Source organism: Cydia fagiglandana, chromosome 14 (assembly GCF_963556715.1).
Source record: "Cydia fagiglandana chromosome 14, ilCydFagi1.1, whole genome shotgun sequence".
Taxonomy (NCBI): Eukaryota; Metazoa; Arthropoda; class Insecta; order Lepidoptera; family Tortricidae; genus Cydia; species Cydia fagiglandana.
In genome coordinates this window covers 15224999-15244453 of record NC_085945.1, presented here as the reverse complement: position 1 = coordinate 15244453, position 19455 = coordinate 15224999, and the positions used below count along the sequence as shown (strand labels likewise).

Sequence of the window (19455 nt, the reverse complement as noted above, 5' to 3'; positions counted from 1 at the left end):
AGCTTACCCTTCTGCCGAAAAACTCGCACAATTGTGCAAACATTTGGGCTGCTATTTAACTGATCACCAGATTTAATAAAATTTAATACCAAAAAAATCTACTTTACCACCCTAAAATAATGAATGATCACCAAAATTATAACACCATTTTAATGTGAAATGATTACCAATTTTATTACATTTTACTATCCTATTAAAGGAAATGACACCAAATTAATCATTATTAACCCAAAAATTGTAAATAATTACCAAATTTCAAACCCCAATTTAATGTCAATTGATAACCAAATTTTTACATCGTGCTATCCTATTAAATAAAATGACACCAAAATAATCATTGTAAACCCAAAAATAGTAAATGACCACCAAAATTAGAACTCCATTTTAATGTAAAATTATAACCAAATTTTTAAATCTTGCTATCCTATTAAAGCAAAGCAAAATTTTCTAGTAGCATTTCGTTTCTGTATGGGTTGCAGTTCAAACCTAACCTAACCCACTTTTCCAGTAACATTTCGTTTCTGTAAGGTTCGCAGTTCAAACCTAACCTAACCCACTTTTCTAGTAGCATTTCTTATCTGGAAGGGTCGCAGTTCAAACCTAACCTAACCCACTTTTCTAGTAGAATTTCGTTTCTGTGTGGGTCGGAGTTCAAACCTAACCTAACCCACTTTTCTAGTAGCATTTCGTTTCTGTAAGGGTCACAGTTCAAACCTAACCTAACCCACTTTTCTAGTAGCATTTCGTTTCTGTAAGGGTCGCAGTTCGAACCTAACCTAACCCACTTTTCTAGTAGCATTTCTTTTCTGTAAGGGTCGCAGTTCAAACCTAACCTAACCCACTTTTCTAGTAGCAATTCGTTTCTGTAAGGGTCGCAGTGTTAACCTAGCCCACTTAACTGATAGCAGTACAAACCTAACCTAACATACTTTTCTAGTAGCATTTCAGTATGCCTACCTAAGTTATGCGGTGCGGGGTACGGGGGTTGAGCGGGAGGGAGGGAGGGAGGGAGATTTGGTAATATGTATAAATTTTTTGGTATCACAGTGGTTTATTTAGGTGAAAATATCGCATTTATTTGGTCTTCAAGATTTGGTGATCATTAATGATTTTTGGTAATCATTCAATATATTTGGTATTCGAATACAATTTGAAGTGCAGTCGTAATTAAAATGGTGGTACATTTGTAATTTTAGGCCTTATTTTATTGGTGTTCAGTAATTTTGTTTGGTAAGCATGATTTTTTTATTTAGGGTACCAAAGTATTTTTTGGTGGTCATTATATTTGTAGCCAAACATTTGTATGGACTGACAAGGCTATTCGTACGTTACTGTAGTACAAATCATGTAGAAATAGCAATAGTACATTTGACGTCCCCGCTCCCGCAAAAATCCGGCAGACTGTTTCGTAAAGAAAATGACAGCGATGGCATCTCCAGTGACTACATGCTCTAAAGACACAAGATTAAAACTTGCCAAAAGCGGATATTTAGTAAAAACATGTTGCCTTGCTCACGGACGTATCAATCACGGTCGTATAAAAGTACGATCAATAGGTACCTACTTACAAAAATATCCCTTTCAAGCCTGCCTATTGTGACGGGCGAAACCCTACACAGCTTATTATGGATGGATTTATCCATCAAATAACTGTCACTTTTTAACACCGGGGGATTTCTATACTTTCTATTACTTTCTAGTAAGTACTAAGTAAGTTAGTAGGTAGATAAATAGACCATGAATAGTGACACAAAACAAAATGAAATGCCATTCGATTTTAAATCTTACCATTAAAAGATAGAATATTAAATGCAATAGCATTTCATTTTGAGTTGTGCCACTGTTAATGATAAGCGTCGTAGTGTAGGTACACTACTTATCTACCTACTAACTTACTTAGAAGTAGTTAGTACTTAGTAGTATACTTTCTAGTGACGGTCACCGTTTTATCACGCTGTCACGAAGACAAGAACGACCATCTTATATCCGAACTGAGCATGATAACCTACGACATCTTGGCCGATTATTATAGTTGTTATAAATAATATTGTTTGTTTCAGATCAACAAAGGTATCAGAGAAGACAAAGATGGGCCTGCTGAACGGGCAGGTGCACGGCGAGACGCGGCAGGCCAAGTCTCGGAAGGCCATCATCCGGATGCTGGGTAAGTTTAAAGTGATATGCCATAAGACAAGTTGTGCATAAGTGACGTTGGCAAGTCACTGCATTCCCTGTCTCTGCCAGTCGTATCGGTTACACTGTCTGGGTGGGTCTGCACTGTTCACCCACTACATGAAGCAATATATTTATTTGTATGGCCGGTGTTTTTTTAGAAAGTTCACACGCTTTGAAATATATTTTCAAAGTTCAAAGTTCAAAGTTTTTATTGTATATAAGAATCAGGTTACATTGCAGGTCGAAAATACAATTACACATTCGTTACACTGAGACTTTACCTTTTCAGGTGTACATACATTTGGAAAATATTTATATATTACCTAAATACTACAAATACTTATGAGTAACTTAAATAATCATTAACACAGTAAAAACATTTTAAGTAAAATAATTTTAAATCCTGTTACTCCATTTATTCCAACTGTCACTCAAACTGCCCGTAGTAATATTCAATAAACTTTGATCATAAGTAAACGGCAACGGAGACGTAAGCACTGTTTCCATGTTTTTACATAAACAACGAAGAAATTTCTTAAACTTTTTATACTATATTCTCGTTAATTATAACATTTAAATAATTTCCGGCTACATCATGTCAGGGTAGGCGTCAATGATACTCGAGTTGGACTTCCAAACTGTTTATTCATAATCTAGGGTGGGTACACAATTCTCAGCTACCGACACGGTCCACTGGCGCCAGGAGGCTGGGAACGAGAAAGTGGGCTTGTAGGAGCGCAACTATTTGTCCACTATTATAATCTAGTCACGCGCAGATGACCTTGGCAAAGTAATTAGCTAGGGTCGCCGTTGCCGATTACGGCATGCATAGCTATATTGAACCAGCACCTGAGGTTTTTGACGCCCCTACGTTTGATTTTTTCAAATTTTTAGGTAATGATTATAATAGTTAGCCGCATTTAATATATGAAATCTGCTAGTCGTTCCTAATTTTTACAATAATAATCCAGTAAATTTGTCGAATTTTGTAACCTGGCTCTTTTGCGTCAAATCCGGTAGTTCTGATTTTTTGCAGACTTGTTTATGATGTTGGCCCAATGAATAATCCAAGTTTGTGACTTCGAGCGCCGAACGCAACTTTGTCAAAAGTCGAATAACCCGCAATTTTTTTTAGATTTGGGCGATTGTAACCCTAAAGTACTAGTTTTTGGTAGTAACTTCCTGGGGTGTTTTTAAAGTAGACTAAATTTGCTACAATAAGACACTAGAATTGTCTCTGTATATCTAATATTTTCCGAGATAAAGCCTTTCAAAATTTTATATTTAAATTTTTATATTTTTAAATATTTTTTCAAAATAGGCACTCATACATTTTTTTATGGAAAATAAATATTTTGTAGAACGTGCCGGTGATGAATTCCATAGAAATTACCTACCTAACCCTTATATTATAGCTAAGAACTGATGTAAAATTATAAAATTTTGAAAGGCTTTATCTCGGAAAATATTAGGTGTACAGAGACAATTCTAGTGTCTTATTGTAGCAATTTTAGTCTACTTTAAAAACGCCCTAGGAAGTTACTATCAAAAACTAGTACTTTAGGGTTATAATCGCCTAAATCTAAAAAAAATTGCGGTTTATTCGATTTTTGACAAAGTTGCGTTCGGCGCTAGAGGTCACAAACTTAAATTATTAATTGGGCCAACATCATAAACAAGCCTGCAAAAAATCAGAACTACTGGATTTGACGCAAACGCAAAATGTATAATTTTACTGTATTATAATAAAAAATCTAAAAAAGTCGAACTTAGGGGCATAGCTATGGTTAATAAGTATACATCAAATTATGTACAATGTCAATAACCAAAGAGGATACTGGGGTCTACGTTTGTATGGAGAAACGGCCGTCCCCTTTGCTCTTAGGCTCAGTTGCACCATTCCACTAACCCGGGGTTAACCGGTTAAACCTGGAGTTACCATGGTAACCAGTACAATTTGACACTAGGTTTACGGTTTAACCGCTTAACCCTGGGTTAGTGGGATGGTGCAAGTGGGCCTTAATGTTTGAAAATGCTCGAGTACCATTGGGTTAATGGCTTCTCGAACACCCTGTCCGCAAACCGCGAAAAGGGTTGGCATTATGCAAATATGCGTTGAATATTTTATGTAAGCGAAAGACTAATGGTTACTTTTATGGAAAGCAGGAATAGATTTTTTTCTAAAAATATATGTCGTTTCCAAGCAAAAAGTCTGACGCCGCGATTCGGGAAATGAATTAGAGATTCACTAGATATGAAATAGTAAAGATATGTGACGTTCCACGGCAAAAGGTACCTTAGGGTTCACAGAATACATCTACTTACCAAATTTCAACAGTATAGTTCTTATAGTTTCGGAAAAAAATGGCTGTGACATACACGGACAGACAGACAGACGGACAGACATGACGAACCCATAAGGGTTCCGTTACTTGCCATTTGGCTACGGAACCCTAAAAATTAGCTAAATTGTTTCCTTTTATCTTTCACGACTTAGATTTTCAACTGTCAAATTTTCAAAAACACTGTGTATTATAATACCTAATACAGCCATTCTCAAAGTGTGTCCCGCGGAACCCTAGGGTTCCGCAAAGCCTCTGTTGGGGTTCCGCGAAAATACTTGTAATAATAAGAAAAAAACCAGCACTTCTATGCCCCAATTTCACCAGGGTGACAGGTGCGACAATTGTAAAACATCACTGTTGCTGACGTCACAGGCATCCATGGGCTACGGTTACCGCTTACCATCGGGCGGGCCGTATTGCTGTTTGCCACCATCATTGAATTATTAAAAAAATACTTTATTATATCGGAAAAAACAGATATTTCTCTTGCTAAGTTTATGACAATTGTCACAAGAAACACTACAATTGTAACGAAATTCCGACATATAACTCATTTTTTGTCAAGATTCACCGACAATTCTACAAATATGTCGACTAGAAAAAATAATTTCACAACATAATTGTAATACATACAATTGTAGCAAACTGCCTGTCATGTTTGTAAGTATTTCTATAGAAAATATTTTATAAAATTGTAATATGTCACCTGTCACTTGACAATTATCGCTCGACATATGTCACTGACAATTGTAGCCGTGGTGAAATTGGAGCCTGGTCCACAGCGACGAAAGAAAATTTTTAATTTGGGGTTCCGTCAAATATTTCGCCAAAAGGGTTCCGTCACCAAAAAAGTTTGAGAACCGCTGACCTAATACATCATCATTAACTTAAGAGTCTTGTCGGTGGAGTATCTTCTTCCCCCCTCTTTGTTCCCTATCTTGCGCCAGCTTTTTGACTTTTTGATACGACACGACTCCCACTTTTTCTTTCACTTGCTCCAAAATGCTGCGTCTGGGTTTTCCTCTTCCCCGCTTGTGTCCTATCCGCCCCTCCAGTGGGCCTACCGCGAACCACGTTCGACGTGTTGCCTCCCTGTCACACTAACGTACGAATTTACAAGTGCGACAGAGAGGCAACACTTCGAACGTGGTTCGCGGTAGGCCATCAGGATAGTTTTAAAGAAGTGGTCGTGTCGTAATACGTGTCCAATCATTTTTTTTAAAACCTACGAGTAACCTAATACAAAGTATCCCATTACCTGCAAATGATTTCAGAATATAGGACGAAGAAAAAAAGAATAGAACCTATATCGAATAAGTGGAAATTGGTTTTCCATTTACTGATCCCTTTAAAAACGAATCTCACTGGAAATTATAATGGTTTTATGTACAAAGAAAAGATGTGCGGAGTATTATTATAATAATATTAATGTGACGCGTGTAGGTACACGAGAACACATACATAATGAATTATGTATAAACATCTGTTCAAACATTACAAGTATTTTAGCGTCAAAGTACCTAATATAATGTTATTTCTTTTGAGACCTAAAGAAAAGCTAGAACAACAAATTACAATAATGTTTTCAAAATGAGATTCTGTAGGTACAGACGTGTTCAGGGTAGGTACTTTGTTTGAGAGCGCTTACTTTAACCCTTATCTTGGCAAGACTCAAAATATCTTAAATATAAACATTTTTTTAGTTTTTCGTCACCTTTTGAGCATACAAGACTATTAAAAAATAAGGAAAAAAATCCAGGATTTTCCAGTTTCGGAAAATCATATGTATCATATTTGATACAATGCCAATCCCTCGACAAAATAGTTACCTACTTTTTAAAAGAAAAACTTGGATTATAGTAGAAATAAAACATGTAATGCAACAGAAATTAATATTTATTGCTAATTAAACGCAATCTAAAGCATCAGTTGACTATCGCACCTGTAAAAATGAATTATATCTACGAATACCTGATCACATGGGCGGAAAATTTGATCCCGTAAAGTTGCAAAAAAGTCGTCAGCAAAAAGTTGAGAAAAACATGAAAAGTAAACAAATAAAGTGAAAGTAAAGAAAAATTGTTTTTTTTTTACTTTGGGGCCATTTTTTGCAATTCATATATTTTTCCGTGCTACGTGCTACGGCGTAGCAAAAAGGCTACGGCGTCCTAATATACTGTTAAATAACATCCATTACTTAAAAAAAAAACAAAGTTCACTAACTAATTACTATGATGACTAATATGACGTATTGAAAACATATATTTCAACCCCTCACAAATATAAAAAAAATAAAAATAAAATAAATCATCTACAGCTATTTTGACGACAACTTGGCAATGTATTAAATATAATACACATGTACTTTTATGAGTTCTTGGCAATGTATCAAATATGATACTTAATGGTTTTATGTAAATATTTTATGTGTTAAATGTTTTTAATTGGGACCACTATGTGAATCCTAATACACTAACAGATAGTAAGTGTATTAAAATGTAGCTTATGCAAAAATATATGCTAATCTAAGCAATAAGTGCAAAACTTACAGTACGAAACAAGATCTGTTGTTTCCGTGGCGCCATGTTGATAATTATTAATTAATTTACAATGACATTTATATGTATTATTTTTTGCTATAATAAAGGAGGGTAGATCGACATATCTATAGCAGAATTATTTTGTTAAGTAATAAAGTGAACCTGTTAGATTTTTTAATGTTCCATGTATCACGGGTGTTACGATGCCAAGATAAGGGTTAAGGGCCATTCCACACTAGCGTCTTTTGTTATTCTGCGCCATAGACTAGTTAGAAATCCTCTAGACCGAGTTTAGAGCAATTATTTCATGCAACCGATGATGCCAATAATGCGGGGGTGCGCGGGACGAGGTGAGCGAAGTCCCTTGCCGTGATTGGTCCGCTCAAAGACACGGACGTCACACAAATATACTTTCGACTCGAACATGGAGTAAAACTTCACACAAAGACACTTTCGACTCGAACATGGAGTAAAACTACTGTATGCGTGGCAGAGGGGGTAGCGCGACTATGCTCAGTTTGGAGGATGTTTTGTCTGTGTTCTGCGGTATGGAAAATGGCGCCGCTGCGCAGTTGCGTCAACGTTGCGACGAGCAGCAGGCAACAGTACGGTTACCATCAGTTTGTAACTGACATAAACGCCGTCGCGAACGTAATTTACTTTCTATACGTCTCGCTCGCACTCGCATATTAGTGCAAACGGGACGTATCGAAAGTAAATTACGTTCTCGACGGCGTTTATGTCAGTGACAAACTGATGGTAACCGTACAGTTGGTTAAACGCCGCTCGGGAGACGCTATTGTGGGGTGACTCTAACGCCTTTACACGAGTATTGTGTAGATATTTATGTATTTTCCAATCACATTACGGTTCCGTACCCAAAGGGTAGAACCCTATTACTAAGACTCCACTGCCCGTCTGTCTGTCACCAGGCTGTATCTCATGAACCGTGATAGGTAGGCAGTTGAAAACTTTCACAGATGGCGTATTTCTGCTACCGCTATAACAACAAATACTAAAAAGAACGGAACCCTCGGTGGGCGAGTCCAACTCGCACATATCCGGTTTTTGGTATTATTACTTTCTAAATCATCATCATCAGCATCATTTCAGCCTATTTACGTCCCACTGCTGAGCACAGGCCTCCTCTCATGCGCGAGAGGGTTTTTGGGCTATAGTCCCCACGCTAGCCCAATGCGGATTGGGGACTTCACATACACCTTTGAATTTCTTCGCAGATGTATGCAGGTTTCCTCGCGATGTTTTCCTTCACCGAAAAGCTAGTGGTAAATATCAAATGATATTTCGTACATAAGTTCCGAAAAACTCATTGGTACGAGCCAGGATTTGGACTTTCTAAATATATCGTAGTAAGTATAATAGTGTTTATTCATCCAAACAACGCCATAAGTAGTGGGCCAGGGTTGGCCAACGTATCGGTTTCGGCATGTTATGTGATTGATCGTCGAAAACTGAAGGTAGGGAGAAGCCAACAATATTCTGACACAGACTAGTGAAGAGTAAAGACTTACAGTCTTATTCATAAACGCGCTACAAACCTCAATTATAGTTCATTTTTTTTAGCATTAGAAAGAACTCCACAGAAGCAAGCGTGCAGTTTTTATCAGGCTCTTTAATTGTTAATAATTATTGAATTATCTAATGTGGCATGGTCAATACTATAATTTACTTCAAATTATTACCGCTACAAGTGCCGGATTTGGAACCACAATCTTACTTCTGCGAAGTTCTTTCTAATGCTGAAAAAACGGACTATAGTTAATAACCGTTTGTATTTATCTGCCATTTTGACTTATGTATTTGTAAGAAAGGGATAAAACATAATTTAACTAAATCAGGCCCGTCATGTTTTATGAATGAGGGGGTAGCAGTCTTCATTCCACACATGTACAGTCAAGGAATTTAAATTCCGACCCATTTCGTACTTTGTCACAGTGACAATCAATATGAAAGCCGCTAGAGACCTCATACGGTTGTCACTGTGACAAAGTACGAAATGGGTCGGAATTTATATTCCTTGACTGTATGTTCAATTACGCTAACACAATAGTTATTTGTTTTACAAGGGGGCAAAGTTGTTGTTTAACCGCTCGTGCTAATATTGATACCGGAGCAAGCGAAAGATTCCAAAATTGAACCACGAGCGTAGCGAGTGGTTCGAAAAATGGAATCTTGAGCGTTGCGAGGGTTTCAAAGCACGAGGGTTAAACAAAATTTGCCCCCGAGTGAAACACAACATTTTTCACCACACCAACCCGAAGCAAATATTAAATGTAAAATATCAAACAAAATCAAATCAAATCAAACCCAAATGAATGTTATTAAATACTTATCATCCAAAATCATCATTTAAAAGTCAATTCTACCAGAAAACATAAGAAAACAACTCAAAATTTGCATTTGATTACTTTGCCTCACATGTGAATAAAATGCAACTTTGCTATTAGTTTTTGAAGTGCAAAGTAAGCCTTTCCGAGCTGGTGTGGTGAAAAGATATTATAGAAGAAGAAATTATTATAGAAGAAGAAATTTTACAAGGGGGAAAAGTTGTTGTTTAACGGTCCGTGTTTAATACTTGTAGTCATATGCCTTATGGGAATATAGTTCAGAGCCGGAAACCGCTACCAACTTTTAGTACGTTGTTGGGCATGGCATTGGGTCTCCAAAACTGCCGGGAGACAGCGGCGCCGGCCATCTACTTCAGCGGAATGACGTCATCAAAATGACTCCCGTTTCGTTGCGAATATTGCATATTGTACCCAAACTATACATGGCACATAATTGTGTGGGGTATTGAATGAAAGCCAGTTAAATATGCTATATTTCATTTATACAGTGTGTATCAAAATATTCAGCCGTTTAAGAGCCATTTGCAAAAGAATCAAAATGATGTAAAAAAATATTCAATTATTTGGGTTATACAACCAAACCAAAAGTCGGATGTTAAAGCAATGTACTACAAAATTAAAGACGACGTCTGACGCCATACGTTGATATCAATCAAGTCAAAATTGGGCCAAATATGTGGAAATTATGCATCAAAATGTAGATATTTGCCCATACAAATGCATTAAAGTTAAAAAAATCCAAATTGGTCATTTTCAGGATAATCCGCGTAAGCTTCTAGTATGTTATTAGCAATATGACCTGGGTCCTAAAACTGCCGGGAGACCATCTTTATTGTCCCCCAGTCACGAATAATGACGTCATACAAATAATCACTGCCGAATTTCGTAAAATGTAAATTATAGCTATACTATGAGTCACACATACATGTGTGTTACATGTAATGAAAGGTTATTAAATTTAGTATGATTCACCTAAACATTGTTTGTTAAAAAATGTACGGTTTAAGAGATAGAAACAAAGAAATACCACTTTTTATGGAAAAAGTAGATGTATATCAATTTTATAGCTAAACTAAAATCGTCAATAAAATGTTGCGTATAATATTTAAAAAACCAGTTATTCAACTATATATCACAATTTAAATTTTACAATTCCGACAAAAACTGTGGATGTTCTGGAAAAAAAACTAAAGCGCCCCAACAATTCTACCTTAATGCGCTCATATTGTGCAAAGAATAGTTCTAATCATCGAGTATTAAATGAATGAACATTACATAAAATACATGAAAACGACATTTTCGAATGGAACTATAATTAAAAAAATAATAATTTACTTGATAAGTAAGTAAAATACTGTTTCTTTAAGTACCTAATCTCCTCCTTTCAAAGTCGGTTAAAATGTGGCTTTTGTGACCTGGGCTACAAAGACAAATAAATTGACACCTCATTTATCAAAATCAGTTCAGTTGTTTCATGTAAAAAATACATAATTACATACGTAGATAGCAGTTCCTGCTGTAGTCGCGGTAAATATTAATATCAAATAGACTCTTATTGTCATGGCCTAACGCTACATTATTAGAGAAATGTAAAGTTACATGCCAGTAAGTAGGTACATGCCTAATACAAAATGCCTTACCTCGGTAAATGCCATATCAGTTCACTTAATGCGATACATAATTATATATTTAAGCCTCGATTAGCCTAGCTTTTACATACAAACATACATACATCACTGGCTCAGTGACCCAAAGAGGATCTTGACCTCTGACACAAAAGAGCGTCACTCTGCCCTATTCTGCGCCACTTCGCGCCAGTTGGGTATTCTTATAAAAGTGGAATCTTGAGTGGTGCAAGGGTTTCAAGGCTGAGCTGAGAAGGCTGGCAGAATTTTCCCTCTGATCCTCCGAAATACAGAGGTCACCCCTCTGGTCTGCTAACATCTACGGCCTGAGGGTTTCAACGTTAGATGCCAAGCCACGCCAGGCCATAATAGTAAAGGTCTAATTATTGAATTTTAATTTTTTTTCCGACTACAGCAGAATTTGCTATCTATGCGTGCATGTGTAGGTACCGTTTGCATGAAAGTACTGAACTGATTTTGATAAATTAGGTGTCAATTTATTTGTCTTTGTAGCCCAGGTCACAAAAGCTACATTTTAACCGACTTTGAAAGAAGGAGATTAGGTACTTAAAGAAACAGTATTTTGCTTACTTATCTAGTAAATTATTATTTTTTTAATTATGGTTCCATTCGAAAATGTCGTTTTCATGTATTTTATGTAATGTTCATCCATTTAATACTCGATAATTAGAACTATTCTTTGCATAATATGAGCGCATTAAGTTAGAATTGTTGGGGCGCTTTAGTTTTTTTTCCAGAACTTCCACAGTTTTTGTCGGAAATGTAACATTTAAATTGTGATATATAGTTGAATAACTGGTTTTTCAAATATTATACGCAAATTTTTTATGACGATTTTAGTTTAGCTATAAAATTTATACATATCTACTTTTTCCATAAAAAGTGTTATTTCGTTGTTCCTAGCTCTGAAACCGTACATTTTTTTTACAAACAATGTTTAGGTGAATCATAATACATTTAATAAGCTTTCATTACATGTAACACATGTGTATGTGAGACTCGTGGTATAGCTATAATTTACATTTTGCGAAATTCGGCAGTGATTATTTATATGACGTCATTATTTGTAACTGAGGAACAACAGAGATGGTTTCCCGGCAGTTTTAGAATCCAGGTCATATTGCTAATAACATACTAGAAGCTTATGCGGATTATCCTGAAAATGACCAATTTGGATTTTTTAAACTTTTATGCATTTGTATGGGCAAATATCTACATTTTGATGCATAATTTCCACATATTTGGTCCAATTTTGATTTTATTGATATCAGTGTATGGCTTGAGACGCCATCTTTAATGTTGTAGTACATTGCTTTATCGTCCGACTTTTGGTTTGGTTGTAAAACCCAAATAATCGAATATTTTTTTACGTAATTTTTATTTATTTGTAAATTTCTCTTAAACTGTTGCATATTTTGGTACACTTTGTATAAATAAAATAAAGTTTATTTAATTGGCTTTCATTTAATACCCCACACGTGAATGTGTTATGCATAGTTTGGGTGCAGTATGCAATATTCGCAACGAAGCGGGAGTCATTTTGATGACGTCATTCCGCTGAAGTAGATGGCCGGCGCCGCTGTCTCCCGGCAGTTTTGGAGACCCAATGCCATGCCCAACAACATACTAAAAGTTGGTAGCGGTTTCCGGCTCTGAACTATCTCTGCGACCGTTTCCCATAAGGCATGGCACTATTGTATTGACACCCGGGCAAGCGAAAGTTTCCAAAATTAAGCCCCGGGCGGAAATCGAAATGCTTTGAAATGTATACAATTCACAATGTATACAATTTACAAGAGCCCAACTGGGGAAGTACCTCCGCCTTTCAGAAAACCGCAGCCAAATAACACTAGACCCTACTAATAGTGTTGTGTTCCTGCCGGTGAGTAAGGTAGCCAGAGAGCTCATCGAGGGTGCCGTGTGTTGACGACGGGGGACCTATGGAACTCACGGTACTTGGTCTATGTGGAAGCGGAGTACAGGTGCGGCTATCAGGGAGACCCGGTGAAACGGCTGTCCGCTGGCCGCCCGCAGGTTAGTAGGGTTCCCGAACCCAGGGATTACTTAATCTCCGCCCTGGGAGGCTGAACCACCAATCTCGCGAAAAATCCTTGATGTAGTAGTCGTGCCGGAGAAGGAGACCGGAGTGGACCCGGCTGCTGCACCAGGGGGGGACCGGGGGCCCTTCCGTACGCCGTGCCTGTGAACCGCACTACTCTACATATCCCTTTGGCAGATCTGTTCCGTTCTCTTGTCCCTTAAGCCGTCAACACCCCGAACCCTCTTTGTACACTCAACTACATGGCAAATAAGGGAAAAAAAAGAAATGGTTTCTCGGCGGCACCCCCTTCCACGCAAGTGGACTTTTGCAATATCAGGGGATTGCATTCTAATTTGAGCGCAGTCCATTACCACCTGGAATCTGCGCAGCCGACCATCCTATTTTTAACGGAGACGCAGATATCCTGCCCGGCGGACACTGCATACCTGTTATATCCCGGCTATACGCTTGAACACAAGTTCATGAGACACGCTGGTGTATGTATGTATGCCCGGCAGGAGGTCTGCTGTCGCCGCCTCCATGCCTTTGAAGACAGGGACCTGTCAGTTCTGTGGGTGCGTGTGGATTACAGCGGCCACACTCGTATCTACGCGTGCCTATACAGGTCTCATAGCGGAAACACGGAAACAACCCGGCTTTTCGAGCACCTACAACGGATGGCTGACAAACTTCTGGAGCAGTACCCTTCCGCAGAGCTGGTGATTTTGGGGGATTTTAACGCTCACCACGTTGAGTGGCTTGGTTCCCGGTCCACCGACCACGCAGGGAGGGCTGCTCACGATTTTTCTCTGGCCTATGGACTTTCGCAACTGGTACATTCTCCCACGAGAATTCCAGATATCGAGAACCATACGAGCTCTTTACTGGACCTCCTGCTGACCACACGTCCGGACGGATATTCCGTCTCAGTGAATGCACCTCTCGGTTCGTCCGATCACTGCCTCGTCCGGGCACAGGCACCTTGCGCGCGGCCCGATCCACCACAGCCAGCTAGCTCGCGGCGCGTGTGGCATTATAAGTCAGCAGATTGGGACGGACTGCGTGAATTCTACGCCTCGTTGCCGTGGAGGCAGCTCTGTTTCACATCAGACGATCCTGACTCCTGTGCAGCCAATGTTGCCGAGACAATACTGCTGGGAATGGATTGTTTCATTCCCAACTCGGTAATAGCTGCGGGAGCAAAGCGACGTCCTTGGTTTAATCGGCCTTGTAAAGAAGCTACAGTTCGCAAGCAAGCCGCTTACAGGGCTTGGACCAAGGCCGTAGCTAATAAGGATCCGAACGTTTCTGATGTGAAGCGCAATTTAAACGCTGCCTCGAGGTCCAGTAAAAAAGCCATTGCCAGGGCTAAATACGATTTCGTCGGCAGAATTGGTGAGAAACTAGCGGGCTATCCCACTGGGAGTCGCGCGTTCTGGTCACTTGCCAAAGCTGCCGAGGGAAATTTTTGTCAGTCGTCTTTACCACCACTGTGGAAAGCTGATGGTGATCTGGCCCACAGTGCAAAGGAGAAAGCCGACCTCCTTGGTACTCTTTTTGCCTCGAACTCGACCCTGAACGACGACGGTAGCGCCGTGCCGCCCACCATCCCGCGGTGCGTATACTCCATGCCAGAAATCTCATTCACGCAGAGGGATATTCGGCGGGAGTTGCTATCCCTGAACGTCCATAAGTCGAGCGGGCCAGACGGCATACCAGCTCTTGTGCTAAAGCAGTGTGCTCCTGAGTTATGTCCCGTGTTAGCGCGTCTTTTCTCACTCTCTAGCGACAAACGGCATGTTCCATCTTCGTGGAAGACGGCCCTTGTACACCCTGTGCCTAAAAAGGGCGATAGATCGGACCCATCGAATTACAGGCCTATCGCTATTACCTCCCTTCTCTCTAAGGTCATGGAGCGTATAATCAACGCAAAGCTCCTGAGATACCTAGAAGAACACGATCTGATCAGCGACCGCCAATATGGTTTTCGCCACGGTCGCTCGACTGGTGATCTTCTAGTGTATCTCACACACCGCTGGGCTTCGGCCATTGAGAGTCAAGGTGAGGCATTGGCAGTAAGCCTAGATATAGCGAAGGCGTTCGATCGGGTCTGGCATCGGGGTCTCTTGTCGAAGTTACCATCTTATGGATTGCCGGAGGGACTATGCAAATGGATCGCTAGCTTTTTGTCCGGCAGACGCATACGAGCCGTAGTAGACGGAAGCTGCTCCGATAGCATGGACATTAACGCTGGCGTTCCGCAAGGTTCTGTGCTATCCCCTACGCTGTTTTTGCTGCACATCAATGACATGTTGTCTATCGATGACATTCATTGCTATGCAGACGACAGTACTGGGGATGCCTTTTACACAGGTCGTGCCAATATCCCTCGCTCTGTGGTGCTGGAGAGTCGTGAAAAGCTTGTGTCAGACATTGAGAGCACTCTATCCAGAGTTTCGGTGTGGGGCCGGGACAATTTAGTGCGATTCAACCCCACCAAGACACAAGTTTGCGCGTTCACTGCTAAGAAAACCCCATTCACTGTGGTCCCACAGTTCCAAGGCACAGCCCTTACCATGTCAGGGAGTATTGGGATCCTCGGTGTTGACATCTCCAGTGACGTCCAATTCCGCAGCCACCTGGAAGGTAAGGCTGCGCTGGCATCCAAAAAACTCGGTGTGCTCAATAAAGCGAGGCGATACTTTACTCCGGGGCAAAGACTGCTGCTTTATTAATCGCAAGTCAGACCCCATATGGAGTACTGCTGTCACCTTTGGGCAGGAGCACCTGGATGCCAGCTTGGACCCTTCGACTCAGTCCAAAGGCGCGCTGTGCGAATCGTCGATGATCCCAAACTCACAAGCGGTATTGAACCTTTAAGTCTAAGGAGAGACTTTGCCTCCTTGTGTGTGTTCTACCGCTTGTACAATGGGTTGTGCTCTGAGGAACTATTTGACATGATGCCAACGGCCGCTTTCTATCACCGCACCGCTCGCCGTCGGCAGGGTGTTCATCCTCACACCCTAGAACCTAAATGGTCGCGTACTGTGCGATTTAAGAGGAATTTCCTCCCGCGGATGCTCCGGCTGTGGAATGAGCTCCCTCCCGAGGTTTTCCCGAGGGTCTACAGTATGGGGTTCTTCAAAAAAGGAGTGTACAGGTTTTTAAAAGGTCGGCAACGCGCATGTAACACCTCTGGAGTTGCAGGCGTTCATAGGCTACGGTGACTGCTTACCATCAGGCGGGCCGTATGCTTGTTTGCCACCGATGTGGTATTAAAAAAAAAAAAAACAATGGTTTTGTGAATGGAAATGTAAAGGTGCTTCCATACTAATGCACTTGTGGGTAAACTATCTTAATTAACAAAAGTTTCATAACAAAAGGTTACTCGTGTAGGTATAACCTGTTACACGTGTCACGTCTTTCTTGAATAAACTGCCGTATTCGAACTTCAAGATATTCACAAGAGACGACACGTACTAGATCCATTCTAGATACGTTATGGTTTAGATATCAACTAGTTCTCTTTTGCAGCGCAATTCGGGCAACCAATGTCACTTTTACATTAGATAGAGTACCTAAGATATCTATTAGATGTGAATTGGATCTCTAAGCCATATCCTGTGGAAATCGTTCAAGAGTATCTCCAGAATCGCGCTAATGTCAAATTTGACAGGTTAGATCTTAAGCATACCGTTATCGTATCTTGGTGCTGTCTAAAAGATGTCTATAGTTTGAATAATCTCAGGTGAAGTTTTAGTGCTCGGACCCTAATCTGTTAAACAAAAGATATTGTTTCCTTTATGCAGTGGTTACAATTCTTACTGCTAATAGCCCCGACGTAAGTAACGGGAACAAACCCATTTAAAAAGCAAATTTACCATTCTAATTATATGGTTCAAATTCTTGAATCAGCTCATTCGGAGATAACACGTTTTTGCTATCTCTAAAAAGAAGACCACCCTAATTGTTCTCTGAACAAGCTGTCATATGAATTTGAACCTTAATACTATCACGATAGTTGCTTTTTAAACGGCATGGTTGCTTTGGCACGTGGCTGTAGACCACTCTTAAAAGAAACAAAGGCTTTTGTTTAACGGATTAGCACCCGAACTCGAAAAATTCACCTGAGATTATTCAAACTATAATATATGTCTATTTCAAAATTCGAATCGGGCCCATAGTTGTTTACAACCAAAACGCGATACCTAAGTATTTATGCTTGATCTTAGCTCGACAATTAAATTAGGGTGTTATAGACCGCGGGCCAGGAGCAAATATCGTCAGTCATCGCCTCCCGATTGATACTTTGCCAGATGATGGTTTAGATGCTATCATGAATTTAAAAAAATAGTCAGCCGGTTGCACCGTGGTGGAAAGACCGCCAGTTGATTACATGAACATGCAAAAATTTTTTTTTTCAGTCATCGCCTCCCGATTGATACTTTGCCAAATGATAGTTTAGATGCTATTATAAATAAAAAAACCCGTCAGCTGGTTGTATAACGGTGGAAAGACCGCCAGTTACATGCATAAACATGTAAAAAATACGCGCCTACCATTTATCTCCACAAATCCATAAGGCGTATATTGAAATGCCTGATGAAATCCTACATGCAAAGTTTCATGTTTTAGTTATTACTGTAATAAAAAGGTACAGCGCCTATTTTGTACATGTTTATGCAAGTAGCTGAAGGTCTTTCCACCGCTATACAACCGGCTGACGGTTTTTTTTTTATAATAACATCTAAACTCTCTTCTGACAAAGTATCAAACGGGAGGCGATGAAAATTTTTTTTTACATATTTCGGTGGCTGCCATTCCTCAACCCACCAACGGAGCGGCAGCTGACGTCCATGAGAGATCATCATACATAGCCGTTAAACCAATATCCGAGCTATCGCCCGGCAGGCGATTGGTCATGGAAATTTGTTCGTGGCTCGCGGTCTATTATTTAAACGATCCCACAAGATGTATTAATCTTGTGTGGGTTTATTTACTAATACATTTGTAATATGGCGGGATTAGTGTAGTATGACTGGATATATGCCCTTTCAGGAATTATTCCCATTGAGTACCTAAATTAAAGGGGAGCTTACCGTTTTCCCAGTAGCTCCAAACAAGAGAACCATTAAGTTCCTCGCACAGCACATAAGCATTGCAATTCAGCGAGATAATTCTGCCAGCGTCTACGGCACCTTGCCAAGGGGTGATATTTTTATTTTAGTTTAGGTTTAGAGATGTTTAATTTTAGTTAATTTAGAATAGTTACTTTTAGTTTATGTTTTTGCTGCATAAACTTGGTATTATTATTGTAGTCCCATTTTCCCTCTGGATATTGACATTAGGGAAAATATTTTTACATAGTTTGATGTATATCAACCATTCATTTTGTTCGTTATTAATAAACCTAATCTGTTTAGTACACACTTGTCGTCATTTTGGTAGGAGCTAGAAGGCTAAAAATACAACATATTTTTAGGCAGATAAATAAGTGCTTAGTGATGGTTCTTCCAATAAGTTACGCACTTTTTTTCACGAAATTTGTGATATTTGAAAGTCTCATAAGATTTTGATATCTTTTTAACCTCCTTGGCATTATTATATTTTTAATACCATACCAATAAAATAGGAGCGAAAAACGGTTTACTAACGAATGGGCCAAAATCGTTTCCCAAAGTATCACATCCCAAACTATGTTTCCCAAATTATCATTTCCCAAAAAAATGTTTGGCAAAACAACTTATCGCAAATTTTCAGTTAGCAATAGTCTTTTTTGGCAAGTTATTGTTTAGCAAATAATTACTTGGACAAGTTTCATTTTACCAAATATTATTTAGTCAAATGTATCATTAAGCATAACTTACATGTCCCAAAATATTGCATGGCATACAATTTACATACCAATAAAGTGGAGGCTGCGGAATTTTATTTATTTAAATGATCATTACATATACATAGTAAAATGTAACGTCAAAAAAAAACATTCTTACTGCCAAAAATATGTAGTAAATGATCACTAAAATTAAAACTCCATTTTAATGTAAAATGACAACCAAATTTGTTACATCTTGCTATTCTATTAAAGCAAATAACACCAAAGTAATCATTGTAACCCAAAAATAGTAAATAACCACCAATATTCAAACCACATTTTAGTTTAAAATGTCATGCAATTTTTTTACATCTCGTTATTCTTTTAAATTAATTAATCCACTTCGATGACCTTTTTTTAGTACATAGAATTTCGTTTCTGTAAGGACCGCAGTTCTAACCTAACCTAACCCACTTTTCTAATAGCATTTCGATTCTGTGAGGGTGACAGTTCTAACCTAACCT

General features: G+C 39.1%; 1 protein-coding gene across 1 annotated transcript in view; it reads left to right on the top strand.

Annotated features, from left to right (window-relative positions):
• The window catches only part of LOC134670459 (uncharacterized), a 244205-nt gene that overhangs the window by 131405 nt on the left and 93345 nt on the right, over positions 1-19455 (top strand). Inside the window, exon 5 of the mRNA XM_063528285.1 lies at positions 2061-2164. Within this exon, the coding sequence (XP_063384355.1) occupies positions 2061-2164 (104 nt within the window). The remainder of the gene's footprint in view (positions 1-2060; positions 2165-19455) is intronic.